Here is a 23,981-nt window from a genome sequence, read left to right as displayed (position 1 = left end):
CTACCAGCCCCATGGTTGTTCGGACAGCCTTTACAAGAGCGTCAGTCTCTTCAATCGGGAAGCAGCTGCCACCTCCTTCTGAGGATGATGAGGAAGACTGGGAAGATGACGAATTACTTGAATCGGACAAGCCACTCCGCCTCACTAATCCTGGATTCAGGGGATCTGTGCCTGGACCTATGTTTTTTCTTTGAGCCTTTAATGCCTTTGAGGGTATCTTCTACCTGATTTTTTATCAGTGTTCTAAGGTCTGATGCAAAATTCGGGGACTTCTTGGATTGTTTGCTCTATGTATGCAGCGCAGAGTTTTTTCCCCAACGTGGTGGGCAGCTCTTCTATGCAGATCGCACATGTCCTATGTTAGGACTTAGCTATACGCTTTATCCCGTACAAAAGAGATAACAGACCCTAATTAGAGGGTGAACTTTCATGAAAATCACTTACCCTCCTGTAGTAAAAGAGATACCTTCTCTGGCATGGGGATTATCTCCACAACTGGATCCACTTCTGGCCGTGCGGTTTTGCTGGAACCTCTGTTGCGCTGAGACCCTGAATGACCGCTGCTGCTGCATTGCTGGGAAGAAGCGTCTCCCTTACGCTGTTGTCGCTGCGGGTGCTGGTGTTGCTGGTGCTGTCTCTGCCTTTGGTCATGCTTAGGGGACTGTACCTGCAGGTCCTGCTCCTCTGGCTGCTCCTGATCACTCATAGCGGTCAGAGCGCCATTTCCCCGCCATTTAGGGCTTTAAATAGATTCTCCAGGCCCCCCTCCTCAGGCGACGCAGCGCTGCGGGATCACTGATTTCCCAGTGATGCACCACGCTATCTCTGGAAACGCCCCTCGCGCATGCACACTTCTGTTTTCCCAGTAGTGCTTTGCACCGCTCGCGTCATAGGGGGGCTTTATTTCGCACGTGCGCCGGCGTCCTGCCACTGGTCATACCTTTCAGAGGCCCCGCAGATTTGCGGTGAGGTAACCGCTGTTACCCTCTAGAGTGGATGGTCATCTGAAGTGAGGCGGCAGCCGCCACCCTTACGCCGGCATGCCCCATGTGGATGGTCCAGTGGTGGTCTCCCCAAGTGACCGTTGTCACTTAACCGCCTGGCTTATGGTTATCTCGGGAAAGGCAAATTTGGGTCCCTTCTTCACTGCCTGTCCCCACACACCCTCAAGGTCCGCCGACCCTGGAGGTGGCACTTCAGGGAAGGAGAAAAAAAAAACACCCCAGCCGAGGCAGGGAAACCCCGCTGCCGGTCCCCGGCATCCCACAATGATCTAACTTATGTTCATTGCTGTAGGTTCCCTATCAGGGACAGGAAACCAGTTCATGCAGGAGAGAGGTACCACCTTTTTCACCTGTAGGTTGCCTATCCCTGAGGGCGGATCTCCTCTCTCCGTGGTGCCATCATAGGGGAGAGAGAAAAATAAGTATACTTCTTGAAACTGCATGTATGGAAAAAAAACTTCCCTAGTCACTGTTTTGGGTGGTGTCATGGAGCAATAACCAACTTACATAATGACACAATTACATCGCTTGAGTGCTTGTTTGACTGACAGCTATTTTTCCCAATGCCACCATATACATGCATATTCAGCTCAGATGACCATTCAGGTTTTTTTCAATATGGACAGCTGCTTCTGGCGGTGACTTTAGGGTTTAACTTTAGGATTCCATCTTTGAAACCGATGAGCATTATTGAAGCAATGTAGACAGAATTAGTATATCCTGGTTACCAAATAGTACTGGTATTTGAACACTCCAGACATTTACTAACCACATTACAATAATTATATTGCTTTCATTGCACAGTAAATCTGAGGCTGGTATATTATACAAACACGTGTGGGTGCAATGCTCTAGTAAATAATTATTAGTGACACAGATTTCCAGGAAGAGCGGGAGGAAAAGTCATGAGACTCAGCTCTCCAGCAATATCAGGTTTATGCTATGTCAAGACAATAGAAATTCTATTGAGTAGTGGGTGGTTTCTCAGTAAGTCAGAAAGAAGGAATTCTGACTGACTCATTGCCAAGGTATGAGGATAATTAGTTTTTATTGGGATGTGTCAGAAATACAGTTATCTGTGCCATAGATATTCAGTGACATGCTGAATGGAAATTTCAGCTTAAATAGCTGTAGTGAATTTAATATCTGACCTTTGATTCCCTTGATGCTCTCCTCAAAAAGGCATCTTCGGACTTTTGATTTCTCAGCCTAGGAAGACTCTGTGCTCCTTCTTGTGGTTCCTGCCTGCCAAAAACAAAGACTGTATAATTTCTATAATATATATAAATATATGCAGTATATATATATACACATATATAGTCTCTATAGTTTTATAAAAATAATCCATCAATTTATACATTACATTTTCTGTAGTACTTTAAAATTCACAGAATACATGCTGTTAGGACTGGCGGAACACACCAAATAATAATTAGAGATGATATAAGATGCGTTCGCAGTCCGGGGTCCACCATGCAGCTAAGACACCTTCTGCTTGGTAATGACTGACTATATGGCGATATAATGTGAGTAAACACACGGGTTAGCTTCACCCCGTATGAAGGAAGCGAAACCTGTTGCATCACAGGGCCGCGATACCGCACAGAGAGCGCAAGCAAGGCGACACAGAACTCTGCCCCAGACTCAGGGTAAGAGTCGCTCTAGATCTCTTGCACTCGAATCCGCTACTGTGGTGCCAGGGAATTAAGTAAAGAAAACATTTACCACACAGGAGTGCGTGCAGCGCCGCTCTTGCGGACGCCACTAACCACCCTAACTAGGGCCAGGAAAGCGCACTAACTGTGCACGGTGCCGCTCTGGCGGTTGCTAACTAGATTCAGTTTCTTGTGCTAATGTGCTGGATAGCACTGTTGGGCGCTAGGTAGCTCTACCATTCGTGAGCAGGCAACAACACTAGGGATGGAAATGATTCAGAGCTTTCATCCATCGACAGGCATTCATCCACACACACAAGTTTACATTAGCGTATGGCCAAGCCATGCAAACCTTTTATAGAAGTAGCGCTCTGGGACCTTCCTGATGGTCCAAAGGAGCCGCAACAGGACCTGAGCATGTGACCCCCGACCTCCAATGGGAGGTCGTCCTGCGGGCATGCTCAGTGTGGGAAAAGCGGGACTTAGTCCCTGAAACGCCTGCTCACTACTGATCAGTGCTAGCTACAAAGGCAGAGCCTGGAAAGGCTGCAGTAACCAAGCTCACAGTATCAGCTTGAGCCAGATGCTGGGATTGAAGTCTCCGCTGAGCAGGCTCCACTGCGGCTGGAGGAGAATGGGAGACCGCAGCGGACATGGTTCGAGATTCCCCCTGTGCAGCGGTAGGATCTCGACACCTAACAAATGCATTAACAAAATCCTACAGAGTTTCAAACTAATTAACAACTGACATCAGAGGAGTCAGAGTTCTGCTCAAAAACATTTACAATCTATGTGAATAAAGAATAAATGGAGTTGATTGCAAAAAGGGGTTCTTTCCCCACCATGAGGTGATTAGGATAATCTCATTATGGCCGGGGTCACACTTGAGAGTGTGATGTGAGAAACTTGCGTCTTTCACATCATTCTCGGACTAGAACATGCGGCTGCATGTATTTCTATGCCGCTGAATGCTCCGATCCCAAGTGCCGGGTATTGATGCGAGACTTGCGTGAATTTCTCGCATCACACCCACAAGTGTGACCATGGCCTATGCTGTGGTATAGTGCTGACCCAGTCAGCACTTTATCATACTTTCCAATTTTCAAAGAGCAGAATGAGGGGCGTAGCATGCCGTGGCAAACTTTGGCCACACCCCAATCCACGCCCATTTACCACTTATTTCTTTCTTTCCTGGCAGTAGGAGATGTCAGAGGGCCGTTGGAAGTGAGAAAAATTCAGTAGATGCCTGAGACTGTGAAGGGCATAGGCCCAAATCCAGGACTGTCTGCTGTATCTGGGACAAGAGATAAGCGGATCATTTCTTAGGTTTCTGGTCCAGCATCCATACAAATGGTACCTGGTGGATGGACGGGGTGCTCGGCAACTGTGGTACCCCAGGAGTTCAGGTACCACAGTAGTATTGCCTTCCTCTTGGGTAGGGCGATGCTATGCCTGGAAACGAGGAGGATCCATTTGACAGGTAATCCTACATGCAACACTTTCTGATTCCAGGCCACAAGGGCGAGCTCCAAACCCGGTATCAGGGGATCTTCCCTAGACAGATATACATTCTGGTCTGGAGGAGGAGTTAGTCAGTCTGGTGCAGACAAAGAACAATGAAGGAGCACAAGAGAATCAGAAGCTACAGGAGAGCTGCGAGTGAACTTCCTCTAAGCTGAAGCGCAGAAAGCGGGCACCGGGAGCCCGAGGCTGTGTGGAACTACAGGTCCCATGACAGAACCGGAGGGCAGGAAATTGAAAGTGACTTGCCCACATTACACCCTGAGGTACAGCAACACCCAGAGTCACCGTTGATAGAGACCCCAATGAAATGGCTTGCGTTGCCTATCATGCAGGAACTGTCCCAGGACAAGGAGTAAGAGGGGACCTTGAAGGAAGCCATAGGCAGCAAGGGACTATTATTTAGTGCATAGTGGAAGGCTCCCAATCTGACCTGGCAAAGAGAATTCTACTCGTTTTCAGGCTGCCTGGACTCCACCGTCACCTGTTGCTGGTACCCTGGACTGTGGCTATCTACCATCAGTAAATCAGGTAAAGATACTGCAACTGTGTCCTCCATTTATTTACCGGCACCGCACCATTCTTGCTAACCACACTGGGAGCCCTGGGGACCCAGATTCACCTATGGGAAGCCATAATATCCCTGCTGCCATAACATCACCCCAGAGGACCCCTTTAAGCAACGTCTGTCACAAACCCCTTTAAAGACCATCCCTTTGACTTGGGCACCCAGGGCCATGAACCGGGTCACCACGACACATCCCTTTACGTACCGGACCCGGTACCGAGTACCCCATGGCCCTGGCGGGCGTTCCAAAATCTCTTTTCGTCCTGCACACTCGAAGCGGGTTTTGATTAGCCAGGGCCTGCATGATGTCATCTGTGTATCCTGCTCATGTCTAGTTGCCACCTATGTATTTATTTTTTCGTTCATTCATTCATTCACAGCCAGAACTTTAGCTCTATGTAGCTTCACTATGCGAAATCTGACTTTCTGATGTCTGTAAAGCTGTGTTCACAGATGGCATAAATACTGTATTTCATTCTGCAGATGTCGGCACCAAACTGCCCAATAACTCTTCTCTGATTATTGCATTTTTTGCTGCATTTTTCATGCCTTTTCATCCTTATTTGATACAGGAAAGATATATATATTGGTACCTTGTTAGCCAGTAGATAGAAAAATAATTAGAATTGAGAGTCCTCAGTGGTTGATAGCTTTTAATGGCTAACTGAAAAGATGGTAACAAATTACAAGCTTTCAAGACTACTCAGGTCTCCTCATCAGGCATAGACTAAAACAAATTCTGGAGAATCACATATTTATGCACAACGCATCACAGAAAAAACAAAAAAAAAACATAGATAAGACAGGTGACATGAAGCAGAATTACAAAGAGTGATAAAGTTATGTCCATAAATATTGGACCAGTTGCTATAAGTTCCAGAGGACTCTCATTTTGTCCTACTAAGGCCCTGGATAAAACTGAACTCTGCAATGATATGGAACATTTTTTCAGGAGATTGCGCCTGAGGGAATATTTCAATGATACAGAAGATTCAGAACCCACCTGGACTGAAGGAAAAGGGATCCTAACAACAAAGAAGAGGTCAGACTGGACACCGCCACCTGGATGGAACCCTCATTTGGATAAATATATAGACTCCTTCAGACATTTGATAAAATCCACCATCATAGATACTAACAGGAAACAAGCATACAAGTTCAGTACCCAGGAGAAAAAGGCCATACAGTCCCTGAAAACCAACAAAGAAATCATCATCAAAGCTGCTGACAAGGGAGGTGCAATAATTATGATGAACACAGACTATATGAAGGAAGCAAACAACTTATGGACATACACTATTACAAAAAATTTGAGTTGGATCCTACACAGGACTATTACAAGGAGCTAAACAAGTTGGTATCTTGTCTACCTGACAAATCCACAAGAGCCGATGACCTGATACCAGAAAGTCCAAGAACAGGGACATTCTACATGCTTCCCAAAATCCACAAATCTGGAAATCCAGGAAGACCAATTATTTCATGTGTGGGCACCCTTACTGAGCAGGTATCTGGATGGGTAGAGGGTATTCTTAAACCCCTGGTAAAGGATAAACCCAGCTTCATTTAGGACGCAACTGACCTATTGAATAAACTATCAGCAATAGGTCCTCTACCAGAAGGAACCATCCTGGCCACCATGGATGTGGAATCTTTGTACTCCAATATCCCACACCAGGATGGATTAAATGCCTGCAAATTCTTCCTGGAAAACACAGGGACAGATGCGGATTCTGTGGTGAAACTTATAAAATTCATCCTCACCCAAAATTACTTTGAATTTGACAACAAGATCTATCTACAGGAGACTGGCACAGCAATGGGAAGTAAAATGGCTCCACAGTATGCACAGTCTGGCCTACTCCCGCTACATTGATGACATTTTAATCATCTGGACGGTGTCTGAGCCACAGCTAAAGAAGTTCCAAGCTTTAGGGTATGTGCACATGTCAGGATTTTCTAGCAGAAATTACCTGACAAAAACCGGACATTTCTGCCAGAAATCCGCATGCCTTTTTTCCCCGCGTTTTTTGCGCGTTTTTTGTGCGTATGTTAGGATGCATATGTCTGCAGTTTGTAATGTATTTTTATCGTGAAAAAACACGAAAAAACCTGAACGTGTGCACATACCCTTAATCAATTTCATCCCACCATCAACTTGACACTCAACTACTCCTGTACTGATATTAACTTTTTAGACACCATCTTTAAGCTGCAGAACAATAAAATAGAGACATCCCTGTATCAGAAGCCAATCGACCGCCCAACATACCTTAAATGGGACAGTTTCCATCCAAAACACATAAACTCTTGTCTACAGCCAAGCCATCAGATACAATCATATATGTTCCAACCCCATGGATAGAGATGAACACCTTGGTCGCCTTAGAAAGACCTTTTTGAATCAATGCTGCCATCCAAGAATAATTGAAAACCAGATTATAAGAGCCACCAGAATATCAAGGAATCACCTGCTACATTACAAAACTAAAGAAGAAAACAACCGGGTGCCTCTAGTGGTCACCTACAATCCAAATCTGGAGGTGCTAAGGGGAGCTGCACGGAAATTACAACCTTTACTACAAAAAGATGCCCGCTTATAATCCATTTTTCAAGCCCCCCACTACTGTGTTTTAGGCAGCCCTCAAATCTAAGAAGTATCATTGTCAGAAGCTCCCTGTCCTCTCCAACAGCTGCAGGAACCTTTCCTTGCAATCAAGGAAAAACCTGTCCATTTATAATGACCACGGACAAGATAAAGATCCCCAATTCACATCAGGACTACAAGATACCAGGTACTTTCAGCTGCGTCACTTCTAATGTGGTGTACCTAATCATTTGCACTAAATGTCCAACTGGGGGTCTGTATGTAGGGGAGACGGGGCAGAAACTGAGAACAAGAATGAACTCTCATCGCCATACAATAAGAGAAAAAAGAATGGATCTACCTGTGGCAATACATTTTTATCTCTCAATCATAACATTATGGACATGAAATTACTTATATTAAAAGGTAACTTCAAATATCAAAGAGAGAGTTTGGGAATATATGCTGAACATGATCTTTGACACTCTTAGTGCAGGAATTAATGTGTCGCATGGATTTATGTCTTTTTTCATCATCTAAGGAACTAAGGAATTTGCCCCTCAGACCATGTGGGGTCATCCAACAGAACCAGACCCCAATCAGAGGACAATACAACATTCCTTATCTAAGAACTGGTCCAATATTTATGGATATAACTGTTTATCACTCATGGTAATTCTGCTTCATATCACCTGTCTTATCTATGTTTTTTTTCTTTTCTGTGATGTGTTATGCATAAATATGTGATTCTCCAGAATTTCTTTTAGTCTATGCCTGATGAAGAGACCTAAGTAGTCTCAAAAGCTTGCAATTTGTTACCATCTTTTCAGTTAGCCATTAAAAGGTATCAACCACTGAGGCCTCTCAATTCTAAATATTTTTTATCCTTATTTGATGTGTTTTTTGTGCAGACGTGAAGTCACATTCTTAAGTGATTTTTATAGTACAGAAAATATTTGATTCTGCACTTAAAAAAGTAATAGCAGTTTTTTTATATATGTTTTTTTAGGCTCCACATAGAATCCTCCAGAGAAAAAAAGCACCAAAACTGCACAGTCGAGTCATGAGTTTAGACGCACAAAGGGCACAATTTTCATGAAATCACATCCATTTTGCTTGGACAGTTAAACACAGCAGAGTTTTTGTGCACTAAAGATCAGAAAAAGCGCAGAATTTACAATACATGCGCACACGGTCTAAATGTCTAAGCAAAGTGGATGTGATTTAAAAAAATGTCTGCTCTCGGTACATATAAAGATGCTGCTCACTTCTACGATTTTTGTTGCTTTTTTTTTACTGTACAGGTTTCTATGTGAAGCCTGAAAAAAACGCAAGAAAAAAAGAAAGCGTTTTCATTTTTATGTGCAGAATCAAGCTTTTCTGTAGTGTTCAAAAAAAGCGTTAAAAATGTGGCATCTGCATCAAAAAAGACATCAAATATGGGGGAACACGCATAAAAGAAAAGCAACAGACATGCAATAGTCAGGGAAGATTGTTATTGCAGCATGTGGTGTGGACATCTGCATAAAGCATGAAGAATACAAGCAGCAGAAAAAAGGCAGCATTTACACTACGGCCTCAGCGTTACATTTTTATCACATTTTTTATGGGTTTAATAGGAGAAAAAATCACAATCTCTCCATTTTTTAACGCTATTTACCGATTCTTGGAAATCTGAACGCTGTGTTGTGCGGTTGTTACGATTACAGGGAAACCAAATTTATCCATGCTATTTGCTGATTTGTGATGTTTATTATGTTTTTAAAAAGTTAGTTAAAACTGACATTGTTATAATTGTTTTTCACATTTTTAAGCAGTTTTATAGGAGGAAAATATACTTTTATTCTCCCTTTAGAATATAGAGACATAAAAATACACTGTTATATACAATGTACCTCTATGTAATCTGCCTGTGGAGTCAGAGCCTGCAGTACAGATCAAATACACAAAATTCTCCAATTACATCACTGGAGCCTGTGGCTCAGTAGGTTTATCTCTTGGTTGTATTGTTGAAGGATGTAGTTTCAAGATGTGGGGAGACTCACAAAATAAAGAAGATTACATTTTTGTAATTGCTTTTTATTTTTTTATACTTTTATAGAAACAAAAAAATCTGACTTTTCTTCACCTCAGTATACACGTACAAATACGTTTCAAGATTTCCAAATCTAATATATAAAGCTGAATGTGTGTGTGTATGTGTGTATGTATGTATGTATGTCCGGGATTGGCATCTGCACCGTCGCAGCTAAAGCCACAAAATTTTGCATAGTCACACGTCTGGACCCCGAGAGCATCATAGGCTATGTTGTGAGGCAAAATTTTAACCCCGCGCATTCCAATTCACTAAACAATTTTGCCCCTATCTACATAATGGGGAAAAAGTGAAAGGAAAAGTGTTGGAGGTGTCGCAGCTACAGCAACAAAATTTTGCACAGTCACACGTCTGGATCCTGAGAGCGTCATAGGCTATGTTGTGAGGCAAAATTTTAACCCCGCGCTTTCCAATTCACCAAACAATTTTGCCCCTATCTACATAATGGGGAAAAAGTGAAAGGAAAAGTGTTGGGAGGCAAATTGACAGCTGCCAGATGTGAACAAGGGGGACTTAAAGAGTGAAAGCAATGGTGCCAAAGAGTATATACCGTACAGTTGCTAAGGTGGGGCCCCGACATGGGATACTCACCACACACAGGGATATGAACACACACACAAAAGGCGCCACAAACTACCACGTGCTTGAACACATATCACCCTCAGCACACATTTCACCACACATACACCAACCTCGCCACATAAAAGTCGAAACACAAGTCGCCGCTCAAAACTTGCCACGCGCAAAACTCGCCACATGCAAAACTAGGCTCACGCAAAACTCGCCACACGTGCAAAACTCACCTCATGGAAAACTCGCGACACGCAAAACTTGCACACGCAGAAAAATTGCCACATGCACAAAAGTTTCAACACATGCAAAAGTTGCCTCACACAAAACTTGCACATACTCAAAACGCACCACACATAAAACTCGCCACGCGCAAAACTTGCCATGGGCAAAACTTGCTGCACAAAACTTGCTACACTAACCTGTCACATGCAACTCGACACACAAAAAGTTGCTACATGCATGTCGCCATACAAAACTCATCTCACAAAAGTCGGTACATGCATGTCGCCACACGCAACTCAACGCACACAACTTGACACATGAAACTCGCCCTAAAACACACACAAGTCTGGTATTATCCTTCAAAACTAAAAATCTGATTAATAAGCAGACAAACTACAAGAGCAACAAATGTACCATATAGGAAACGGCAGCTGTCAGTCACATGACCTGTCTATTATGTGTATGTGTGAGCTAATATATACTGCAAGGGGGGAGGGCTTCCTGTTGGCTGGGGATTTATCAGGCTGCCAATTTAGCTTACAAATACTGAGGTAAAAATACTGATATACAGGAGGAGATGACACACAGGTATATAGTATATACAGGAGGACATGACACACAGGTATATAGTATATACAGGAGGAGATGACACACAGGTATATACTATATACAGGAGAGGATGACACACAGGTATATACTATATACAGGAGCAGATGACACAGGTATATACTACTGTATATACAGGAGGAGATGACACAGGTATATACTATATACAGGAGGAGATGACACACGTATATACTATATACAGGAGGAGATGACATACAGGTATATACTATATACAGGAGGATGTGACACAGGTATATACTATATACAGGAGGAGATGACAACCTGGTTTATACTATATACAGGGGAGATGACATACAGGTACATACTATATACAGGAGGATGTGACACAGGTATATACTATATACAGGAGCAGATGACACAGGTATATACTACTGTATATACAGGAGGAGATGACACAGGTATATACTATATACAGGAGGAGATGACACACGTATATACTATATACAGGAGGAGATGACATACAGGTATATACTATATACAGGAGGATGTGACACAGGTATATACTATATACAGGAGGAGATGACACACACATATATATGCTATATACAGGGGAGATGACACACAGGTATATAATATATACAGGAGGAGATGACATACAGGTATATACTATATACAGGAGGACATGACACAGGTATATACTATATACAGGAGGAGATGACAACCTGGTTTATACTATATACAGGGGAGATGACATACAGGTACATACTATATACAGGAGTGATGACACACAGGTATATACTATATACAGTGGAGATGACACACAGGTATATACTATATACAGGAGATGACATACAGTTATATACTATATACTGGAGATGACACACAGGTATATACTATATACAGGAGCAGATGATACACAGGTATATATTATATACAGGAGATGACTTACAGGTACATACTATATACAGGAGGATATGACATACAGGTATATACTATATACAGGAGGACATGACACACAGGTATATACTATATACAGGAGGAGATGACAACCTGGTTTATACTATATACAGGGGAGATGACATACAGGTACATACTATATACAGGAGTGATGACACACAGGTATATACTATATACAGTGGAGATGACACACAGGTATATACTATATACAGGAGATGACATACAGTTATATACTATATACTGGAGATGACACAGGTATATACTATATACAGGAGCAGATGATACACAGGTATATATTATATACAGGAGATGACTTACAGGTACACACTATATACAGGAGGAGATGACACACGTATATACTATATACAGGAGGAGATGACATACAGGTATATACTATATAAAAGAGGAGATGACATAGGTATATAGAGGAGATGACATACAGCAGGTATATACTATATACAGGGGAGATGACATACAGGTATATACTATATACAGGAGATGACATACATGTATATACTATATATAGGAGGAGATGACATACAGGTATATAATATAGGAGATGACACAGGTATATACAATATACAGGTGGAGATGACATACAGAAGGTATATACTATTTACAGGGGAGATTACATACAGGTATATACTATATACAAGAGAAGACATACAGGTGTATACTATATATACGGGAGATGACAAACATGTATATACTGAGGTGAAAATGAGGGGTGTGAGGTGAAAATGAAAAGGTGTGAGTGCAAAATGAGAGGAGTGAGGGAAAATAGTGGAGTGATCGGAAAATGACAGATGTGAGGTCGAAATGACAAGTGTTAGGGGGGTATGAGAGGAGTGAGGGGGAAAATAAGAGGAGTGAGGGGGAAAATGAGAAGTGTAAGGGAGACAATGACAGGTGTAAGGGAGAAAATGAGAGGCATGATGGGAAAATAAGAGACGTGAGGTGCTATAACTAACCACAGATATTTACTATGCCCAGGCAATGCCGGGCTCTTCAGCTAGTACTCCTATATTTATAACTAGCTATTGAACCCGTTCTAAGCCCGGGTGGCGAGCATTTATATTGGTATATGGTCTCCATCATGTGCTGCTGCCATCCTGCGCCCGTTCTGTCATGTGCTGCTGCCATCCTGCGCCCGTTGTGTCATGTGCTGCTGCCATCCTGCGCCCGTTCTGTCATGCACTGCTGCCATCCTGCGCCCGTTCTGTCATGTGCTGCTGCCATCCTGCGCCCGTTCTGTCATGTGCTGCTCCCATCCTGCGCCACTATTGTATATGCCCCCCATAAGACGCTCCAGTGTGTATGCCCCCGTATGCTGCTGCCATATAAAAAAAAAAATACCATACTCACCTATCGTCCGGCTCCACTGCAGGTGTGTCTTCAAGAAAATGGCGCCGGAAAGCGCGGACTGCGCAGGCGCCGATTCCGGCAGCAGGAATCGGCGCCTACGCAGTCTGCGCTCTCCGGCGCCATTTACTTGAAGACACACCTGCAGTGGAGCCGGAGTGTGTCTTCAAGAAAATGGCGCCGGAAAGAGCGGACTGCGCAGGTGCCGATTCCGGCAGCAGGAATCGGCGCCTGCGCAGTCTGCGCTTTCCGGCGCCATTTTCTTGAACACACACTCCGGCTCCTCTGCCTGTGACTGGACTCTGTCATAGCAGAGGAGCCGGGAGACGGAGCCGCACGCAGCGCTGGAACGGAGGACAGGTGAATATACTTACCCTCCCTCCTGGCGCGTCCACGGTCCCTGACTCTCCGGTGGAGATCGTGGTGTGCGTTCAGTGCTTACGCATACCGTGATCTCCTGGGAGCGTCACTCTGTGGGGGCCAGACTGCGCCGGCGCTTGCGCCTGCGCAGTCTATAAAGGCTTCGGACAGAGTGACGCTCCCAGCGTTATATTTTAGATTATGGGTTGTGGCTCATTGCTATTGCTACTGCCTTAAAACAGAGACATGAGTTTGAGTCCCAGGGAGACCTGAGAAGTGTAAATATTATAATTTAATTTATACACTGAGCAGACCAATGCGGCCATCAATAAGGAGGAGGAGCTATGGTGGGAGTGATGAAGACATCAGAGATAGGAGAGTATTTGAACCCGGGACAAAAGCCCTGATGTGCCAGGAAAGTCCTGCTTCATTTGGGATGGTTGGGAGCTATGCTTTATAATCCAACAAGTGCTTAAGTACAGTAATGTTCTGCATACAGAACAACTTAATTAGGTGAGCCTCCTACAATCACACTGTATAGTATAGCGCTGGTGTCCCCGCATGGTTCCTCCACCTCCCCCAGCAGGGACGTCAATATGGTCATCGCCACAACTGCTGTTGTTTCCCTTGTTTCGGATCCCACCGCAACTCTCATGTCCCAGAGCTGGCGCATGTCATGCAGGTCTTCTGGCGGTGTGCTAGAAGCGAGAGTGGTTTTGAAGTGCCCTCAGCATATTGCTGAGACAGCATGTATTTAAGGTACCCTCCACTGTTGGAAGGTGCCTGAGCAGCTTTAGTGTTTAGTTAGTCTTGCACATGCATCCTTTTTGCCACAGTGCCTGTTCCTGTCCCACCAGACAGATCAACTCTTTAACTGCATTCCTGACCTTTGGGGTCAGCTTCTGCAGTATCGGGGAATGTCCTGAAGTAGTACCCGCTTAGTTACACCCCTACAGGGTAAGCCCAGCCCTTGGTGCAGTGGGTCCACACCTACCAGTGTTACAGTTCACTCAGGCACCGCTGACCCACAATAACCCTCCACTCTCTGAGTTGTTTCAGCAGATGACCTGCCAATGACCTTGGCAGTATAAAATCTTGGCCTACATGTGGTTTGTGAACACCGATTTCAATGCCCTGACGTCGGCTGCTTTAACTGCTCCAGCCCAAGTTGCAGCAACCTTGGCAGTGATTACTCAGTCTGCAATCCACATACCAGAAGCAGTCCTATTCTGTCTGCTCCACCACATTTCGATATCTCAAGCAGTATCGTGGATTTATTAATCAGTGCAAGATGCACTATGAACCACTGTCTCACCAATTTTCCTCTGATCGAGCTGGCATTTCTGATGTCCCACCTTGGATGAGGGGCCCTAGAATGGCTCCATCCCTTTTGGGAGAGGGGATCCTGTGACCTCTGATCTGCAGGCATTTCGCAAGATCTTTGACAAGCCTGGCAGTGTCACCTTTTCCACATCCTCTCTTCTCAGACTGTATCAGGGAGATCAGACTGTGGGCCAATATGCTATCTGGTTCCGCACAGTTTTCAGAACTTGGCTGGAACAATAAGGCACTGACATCTGCCTTCTGGTTGGCTTTGTCTGGAGGGATCAAGGATAAACTAGATGGTCTGGAAATTCCTGGTATTCTAGAGGATCTAATTTCCCTGGCTATCCAGATCGATCTCAGGGTACAGGAGAGCTCTAGAGAAGCCTCATGCGAGAGGAGACCAATGGAGATGGCTCCGTCCTTTCAGTGACTTCTCATTTCCCAGCCTTCTGCGGCAGCAGTCTTTAGGTATTGTGCTAGTACTGCAGTAGCACAGAACATTTTATCTGTTTTTGTCCCAAGAAGTCAGGAAACTCCCAAGCCTAAGGTCAGTAGGAAAGGCTACCCTGGTGTGATGACACAGCATTTAATCTTAATTATGCTAGACATATATTTTCAATAGGCCAGGAGACATAGCCTATTATTTGAATGTTGATTATTGAATTTATGTGTTTTTCTTTGGTTGGTCAACAAACATAGGCTATTGTCATATGAGTCTGAACATTGACTCTTGAAGTTGATGTTTGTGAAATGTTGAATGGCTGCTATTTGCCTTTTATATCAGCACCTTCAGTTTATTGTGTTACTATCTTAGGAGGACAGTGACACAGGGCCATTCAACAATCAATGTTTGATAATATGTTGATTACCCGTTGTACAAGTCCATATAGCTTGTTGACCTGCAAAACAATGGAGTACAAACTATGCAGATTGATTAAAGAGACTCTGTCACCTGAATTTGGAGGGAACAATCTTCAGCCATGGAGGCGGGGTTTTGGGGTTTTTGATTCACCCTTTCCTTACCCGCTGGCTGCATGCTGGCTGCAATATTGGGTTGAAGTTCATGCTATGTCCTCCATAGTACACGCCTGTGCAAGGCAAGGTTGCACCTTGTGCAGGCGTGTACTATGGAGGACAGAGAATGAACTTCAATCCAATATTGCAGCCAGCATGCAGCCAGCGGGTAAGGAAAGGGTGAATCAAAAACCCCAAAACCCCGCCTCTATGGCTGAAGATTGTTCCCTCCAAATTCAGGTGACAGTGTCCCTTTAAATACTCAATGAGAGTTAATCTCATCCCACCACCCCCTGGCCCGTGTATGATGACCTGAACCACAGATGTTTGTATACAAAGGGATTTTTATCCTTCTGCTAAGAGGAAAGACTCTACAAAACAACAGCCAGAATAATATTGCTCCATCAAGAGAGTCTCTGCAGAACAACAGCCAAGGTGCCATGGCACCATCAAGAGGAACACATATTTGACATTCTACAGGATGTCAGCTTAAGGAACCATGGCCTAGCTGGAAGAATACAGATCTGCTACATTGACCATCACTAAACCCATGGATACATTTGGGGGAGACAGGTTGGGACCCTCCGGTCACGTGTCTCAATGGACTGTCAGATTTCTAAGCTTGTTATTACCTCCTCTCTGTAGGTGCTCACCAAAAGCGGGGTGCTACTGGTGGGGATAGTCTGCCCAGGAAGCCCTGACGCCGCAGCTAATCCTGTCTGTTGGTGGTTCAATAAATTATTTCCACACTGCTTTACCCTCATCCTGGCTGTCTGAGTGGTATTCTGCCCATGGGAAAGAAGTGCGGTTGTTCAGTAGGGATGAGCCCTGGTCCATGCAGTCTTTAAGACAGCCAGGCCAGCGTACGAGAGCACCTGCTGACTCATGTCTGCACATCTGGGCAACAGTAATTCCTTTCAACTGTTGACTCTGACCGTATCCATGTCATGTGAATGAACCCGATTCGTTGAGATGGCTTACTTAGATTCCGGTTTGGCTGGGAACTTCATGCAGCAAGCTGTGGTAGATCGATACCAGATTCCCGAACGATGCCTCCAGAGTCCTTTTAATGGTGTCATCTGTCAAAGGAAGGGCCCTATCTGAAATCATTCTTTTTGTTACTGAGCAGGTAGAGCTTCAGTTAGGAATTCTACCTACAGAGAAGATTGCCTTTTATGTGCTGCCTTGCCTGTCAAATCCACTTCTCCTAGGTCTGCTATGGCTATGTATTCATGAGCCCTTCCTGGCCTTCCATACCCCACCTGCCTGTTACATCAACTCATTCACCCATGCTGTGAGATCTGTCTGCTGCTTGCTCCATGCTGTATGCTTCATGGCCACTTGCTCTGTGTACACTTTCTGTCTGTGTGCATGATGGGGGGGGGGTGCCAGCCAGCAACTCCTGTTTCTTATTCAGTCTGTGTGCACCTCCCTAAGGTGTCTCTGGCCAATAGCCTAAAAGCCTCTGATTCTTAAGGAGTCCCCATTGGAGGACGCCGGAGCAAACTTTCTTCCTCAGTCAGTACTTTGCTGCTGAGGTGTCTGGTTCAGTCTCTGTGTCCGCCACCTAGTGGGGTGTAGTACCCTGGCCTGTGTTCGTCACCCAGTGGGGCATCACACCCTGGTCTGAATCTGTGTTCTGTTACTTCTGTGTCTGAACTCTGGTCTATGTCCGTTTCTGTCTGAACTCCGATTTATGTCTGTTCCTGTTTTGGTTGTTGCCACTCTGCTGTGTGTATCTCTGAGCTATTTCTCTGCTCTGCTTGCCACTGTCTATGGTTCTGTGCTTCTCTGCTTTGCTCACTACTACCTGTGGCTCTGTGCCTCTTTGCTCACCACAACCTGTGGCTCTGTGCCTTCCTGCTTTTGGCTCCGCCTCCAGCATCTCCGCTCTTGGCTCCACCTCCAGCATCTCCGCTCTTGGCTCCACCTCCAGCGTCTCCACTCTTGGCTCCGCCTCTAGCATCTCCGTCCTTAGCTCCTCCCTCTCCTTCTCTGCGTTCTCCCTCTTTACTTCTAGCTCCGCCTTCCTCTTCTCTGCTCTTTCCTGCGTTTCTGTTCTTGGCTCTGCCTCCTGCTCCCAACTCCATCTCCTGTGGTTCTGCTTTGCATCCGCTCTTGCGGCCTTGCTCTATCTCTGTTCTGCAGCTTGCCGTAAAGGTCTTTACCTGTCTCTTTATATTCACCAGTCTGAACAGGTCCCTACCTGTTTCCATATACCCTCCAATCTGAACAGGATCTTACCTGTCTCCATACATCCGCCTGCCTGCCAGAGTGCCAACCATGCCCGCCTGTCTGTCAGGGTGCCAGTTGTGCCCGTCTGCCTGCCAGTATCTCCGTCAAGCCAGTCTGCCCGTCAGGGACTCTGCCGTACCCGTCTGTCAGCCAGTGTCACTGCGTGTCTGCCTGCCTGTGTCCTGTCTCCCGATGGGATCAGCATCCACAGTAAGACTCCACTCTGGAGTGGTACCTGGTAGCTACCTGCCACATGAGTCTGTCCTCACCATCAGAGGCTCCAGCGAACACCTAGGAAGCTACTTAGTTACGCCCCTTCCAGGGAAGTCTGGTCTGTGGTCCAGTGGGGCCACACCCCCCCACGACCGCGCCAATCAGTCTGGGCGCGAGCGTTACACATTACCTCCATATAGGCTGTACGATTGTCTCATTGACCTGGTTCTCAGATCTTCACCTCCTTGACGTCATATCTACCCTCTATCTCAGGCAGAGACCCTAGCCAGGGACAATTACATCAACGAGAACCTGGCAAGTGGATTCATCCAGACATCATCTTAAGGGCTTGTTTTCACTTGCGAGGAACACGTCCGGGAAACGAAGCTCTGGTGCCGGCACTCCGGAGCGGAGCGTGCGGCTGCATGTGTTGCTATGCGGCCGCACGCTCCGCTCCGGAGTGCCAGCGCCAGAGCTTCGTTTCCACATGCGAGACACGGACGTGTTCCTCGCAAGTGAAAACAAGTCCTTACCAGCAGGATATGGCTTCTTCTTTGTCCAAATGAAGGATGGAACTCCCCCCGCCTTGTATAGATTATAAAGGTCTCAACCAGATCACGATTAAAACCAAATATTGGTTGCCACAAATCATGGACTTTTCGATCATTTTAGAATTGTCAGGATCTTCACCAAGCTCAATCTGAGAGGAGCATGTAAGCTGATCCGCATACGCCAAGGAGATGAGTGAAGGACTGCTTTCAATACCCTAGACCATCAATATGAGTACCGTGTTATGCCGTTTTGGCTCAGTAATGCCCGAGCTGTAATGTGAATTACATCTTCTGAGATCTAGTTTATTTTTGCTTGGTGGTTTATCTGGATGCTACCTGGTCTTCTCTTCAGATCTGACCTTTCATAGGAGGAATGTTTGCCAGGTCTTGCAAAGACTAAGAGAGAATCACCTGTATGCTAAAATTAAGAAATGCATTTTTGAACAGTCCCCTTTGCCTTTCCTAGCATATATAATCTCAGACATGGGTTTGAAGATAGATCCTGAAAAGGTGTCTTCAGTCCTCAAATGAGTCCTACTAGCGTGAAGGCAAATCAGAAAATTAAAATTTGCCAACTACTGTATTAGCACCAGTTTATTCCTCACTTCTCCTTTCAGATTGCCTTCATTTCAGCGATGATCTGCAAAGGTGCAAATTCAAAAGATTTGGACTCCGAAGGCCAAGAATGTATTTATTTCTCTAAAACAGGAAAGATATATGTCTTGGTACACAGCCAGTGGATAGAAAAATATTTAGAATTGAGAGTTCTCAGTGGTTGATACCTTTTAATGGCTAACTGAAAAGATGGTAACAAATTGCAAACTTTCGAGACTACTCAGGTCTCTTCATCAGTCAAGACTAATAGAAATTTTGAAGAATCACATATTTATGCACAACACAGAACTGAAAAATGTCATAGATAAGACAGGTAACGTTAAGCAGAACTACCATTATGTGAGTGATAAACAGCTATGTCCATAAATATTGGGACAGTTCATAGATAAGGAGTGTGAATGTTTTATTGTCCTCTGATTGGTGTCTTGTTCTGTTATGATAACCTCACATGGTCTGAGGAGCAAATTCCCTAGTTGATGTAAAAAGACATAAATCCATGCGACACATTAATTCCTGCACTGAGAGTGTCAAAATTCATCATCAGCTTATACTCCAAAACTCTTTTGTCTCTCTGAGATTTGAAGTTACCTGTCTTATCTATGGCATTTTGCTGTGCTGTGCATAAATATGTGATTCTTCAGAATTTCTATTAGTCTATGCCTGATGAAGAGACCTGAGTAGTCTTGAAAGCTTGCAATTTGTTACCATCTTTTCAGTTAGCCATTAAAAGGTATCAACCACTGAGGACTCAATTCCAAATATTTTTCTCTCTATAACAGGCATTCTCCTCTGCTACTGTAGTACGTAGGCCTGAGGTGAACAAACAATTCTTCCTGGAAGTGGATGCCTCATATTCTGTGGCAGGGACTGCTCTCATGCAGAAGTTTTCATCTGGTTGAAAGGTCACCTGGGTTTTTTCCTCTAACACCTTCCTTGCCCCTGAATGATACTATTCGATTGGTGATCATGAGTTATTGCTTGGCTATTAAGATAACTTTAGAGGAGTGGCGTTACCTAATCAAAGGGGCAGTTCACCAGGTCATCATATACACAGACCATAAGAACTTGGCTTATCGGCGGTCTACACAAAAGGCTGAATCTTCGCCAAGCTAGGTGGTCGCTGTTCTTTGCTCGCTTTGACTTCATCCTTTCTATGCACTGACCAAGAGGAGCAGCACCAGATTTTCATTGAATCTTCCAAGATGGTTTCTGTGGTGCAGTTAAACTTGTCTCAGAGTCCTCAGGAAAGATTTTAGAGTCTGAATCAGAGAGGAAGTTTTGCTGTGGGGGCACACTTCAAAATTGGCTGGACATTTTGGGCAGAAATCTTATGTCATTATTGGTGGCCAACCATGCCTAAAGATATCGTGGAATTCATTTCTGCCTGTCCTTCCTGTGCTTGTAACAAGACTCTGAAGCATCTTTCATCAGGGTGACCTTTGCCAATACCTGTGCCTTCAGCTCCCTGGCAGCACATCTCCATGGACTTTATTATGGATCTCCCTGCCTCCTCTGGTTGCTCCGTAATCTGGGTGGTGGTGGACAGCTTCTCGAAGATGGCTCACTTTACCCCATTGCTTGGTCTTCCATCTACTCCCGGGTTCGCTGAAAAGTTTGTACTACATTCACGGGTTTATGCTTCACATTATATTTGATTGGGGCATCGAGTTCACATCTAAATTCTGGAGAGCCACGTTTAAACTTTTGAATGTGGTCTTGAACTTCTCTTCTGCATACCACCCTCAATCCAACGATCAGGTGGAGAGGTTCAACCAGAATCTGTCTAATTTTCTGAGACATTTTATTAATGTGCACCATGAAGATTGGGTCAAGCTTTTGCCTTGGAGATAGTTTTCCTATAATAATCATGCAGTTAGTCCTTTGCAAAGTCACCATTCTTCATTTTATATGGTTAACAGCATGGTATTCCTCTTCTGTGTCGGCCACTTCCTGAGTTCTCGCAGTTGATGCTCTCACTGAAGATTTCTTCCAGAACTGGAGGGACACCAGATCTACTTTTGAGAAGTCCTCTGAATGGATGAAAAAGCATGCCAGCAAAAGACACATGAATCCACCATGTTTTCAGCCTGTAGATACGGTGTGGATCTCATCAAAACACATCTTGCATCCTTGCAGAAGAATGGGTGTAAGGAGGGGGATACTGTAGCACCAGCATCCCTGAATGGTTCTTCCCCCTTCCTCCTGCAATTATGCATACATTCTAACCACCATGGCAACTCTGTTTCCCCTGTCCTGGCTCCCGCCGCAGCTCCCATGTCCCAGAGCCGGAGCATGCCATACTGATCATCTGGCAAAACACTTAGGGCGCACACTCGCACTTCTTAAAGGGACAGCACATGCACTCTGGAATGGAAGTGTTCTTAGCCTATTGCTGGGAGGCATCATGTACTTAAGGCACCCTTCTAGGGAGGTGTCTGAGCAACATTAGTGTTTAGTTAGTCTTGCAATTTTTACTTAGATGTTAGGTCTCTGTGCCTGAACTTGAAACAGTTTAATCTGTGCTTCAACCAGAATCCACTTGAACTCAGCCATCATGTCTGAACCAGTACCGTGATACCGAACTCTCCTGTCTGAATTAGGGTATGTGCACACGATGCAGATTTAGTGCAGAATTGGTGCAGAACTGCAGCAGATTTTTCTGCTGCAGAAACGCTGCAGAACTGCACTGTGATTTACAGTACAATGTAAATCAATGTGAAAAGAAAAAAGCTGTGCACATGGTGCAGAAATATCTGCGCAGAAACGCTGCAGATTTCAAAGAAGTGCACGTCGCTTCTTTTGTGCAGTTCTGCAGCGTTTCTGCAGCAGATTTTTCTGCACCATGTGCACAGCTTTTTTCTCTTCACATTGATTTACATTGTACTGCACAGAAACTGCATAGAATCTGCATAGAATCTGCACAGAAACTGCACAGAAACTGCACAGAAACTGCACAGAAAGTGCACAGAAACTGCATAGAAACTGCGCAGAAACTGCATAGAAACTGCACAGAAACTGCACAGAAACTGCACAGAAACTGCATAGAAACTGCATAGAAACTGCGCAGAAACTGCATAGAAACTGCACAGAAACTGCATCAAATCTGCAGATGCAGATTTAGTGCAGAAAATTCTGCACCGCATTTCCTACGTGTGCACATAGCCTAAGATGCCCAGTCTGAACCTGTACCAGTTTTCTGCCAGTGTTCCAGACACACACACAGTACGTACCTCTCTTAACCTTGGGGTCAGCTTCTGCAGTACCGGGGATTGCCCTGGAGTGGTACCTGGCGGCTACCTGCAGTCCAAGCCTAACCGGTGTAGTGAAGACCAGGTAGTCACTTATTTATCCCCCTACAGGGTAAGCCAGGCCCGTGGTGCAGTGGGTCTGCACCAACCAGAATGACATATAGAGGTAATTTTTTTCTTACACTATTCCCATTTTAACCCCTTTCTGCCAGCTGACGGAATAGTACGTCAGCTGGCAGATCCCCTGCTTTGAGGTGGGCTCCGGCGGTGAGCCCACCTCAAAGCCGCGACATGTCAGCTGTTTTGTACAGCTGACATGTGCGCGCAATGAGCGCGAGCGGAATCGCGATCCGCCCGCGCCCATTAACTAGTTAAATGCCGCCGTCAAGTGCTGACAGCGGCATTTAACTAGCGCTCCCGGCCGCGCGGCCAGGAGTACTCGCATTGCTGACCCCCGTCACATGATCGGGGGTCAGCAGTGCATCGCCATAACAACCAGAGGTCTCCTTGAGACCTCTTTGGTTGTTGATGGCCGATTGATTTGAGCGCCACCCTGTGGTCGGCGTTCAAAGCAACCCTGCATTTCTGCTACATAGAGGTGATCTGTTCTTCACCTCTATGTAGCAGAGCCGATCGAGTTATGCATGCTTCTAGCCTCCCATAGAGGCTATTGAAGCATGCCAAAATTTAAAAAAAAAGTGATTAAAAATATAAAAAAAATAAAAAATATATAAAAGTTCAAATCACCCCCCCTTTCGCCCCAATCAAAATAAAACAATTAAAAAAAAATCAAACATACACATATTTGGTATCGCCGCATTCAGAATCGCCCGATCTATCAATAAAAACAAAGGATTAACCTGACCGCTAAATGATGTAGCGAGAAAAAAAATCAAAACGCCAAAATTACGTTTTTTTGGTCGCCGCGACATTGCATTAAAATGCAATAACGGGCGATCAAAAGAACGTATCTACACCAAAATGGTATCATTAAAAACGCCAGCTCGGCACGCAAAAAATAAGCCCTCACCTGACCCCAGATCACGAAAATTGGAGACGCTACGGGTATCGGAAAATCGCGCATTTTTTTTGGGGGGGGGGAATTTTTTTTCACCACTTAGATAAAAAATAACCTAGACATGTTTGGTGTCTATGAACTCGTAATGCCCTGGAGAATCATATTGGCAGGTTAGTTTTAGCATTTAGTGAACCTAGCAAAAAAGCCAAACAAAAAACAAGTGTGAGATTGCACTTTTTTTGCAATTTCATCACACTTGGAATTTTTTTCCCGTTTTCTGTTACATGGCA

General features: G+C 44.8%; 1 protein-coding gene across 1 annotated transcript in view; it reads right to left on the bottom strand.

Moving 5' to 3' along the window:
• CRYBG2 (crystallin beta-gamma domain containing 2) overlaps positions 1-23,981 on the bottom strand; it is a 387,765-nt gene that overhangs the window by 171,802 nt on the left and 191,982 nt on the right. The window contains exon 2 of the mRNA XM_069756757.1: positions 2,156-2,249. Within this exon, the coding sequence (XP_069612858.1) occupies positions 2,156-2,249 (94 nt within the window). The remainder of the gene's footprint in view (positions 1-2,155; positions 2,250-23,981) is intronic.

Source organism: Ranitomeya imitator, chromosome 3 (genome assembly GCF_032444005.1).
Source record: "Ranitomeya imitator isolate aRanImi1 chromosome 3, aRanImi1.pri, whole genome shotgun sequence".
NCBI lineage: Eukaryota > Metazoa > Chordata > Amphibia > Anura > Dendrobatidae > Ranitomeya > Ranitomeya imitator.
The sequence above is the reverse complement of the archived record's forward strand: the minus strand, read 5'-3'. Positions and strand labels throughout refer to the sequence as shown.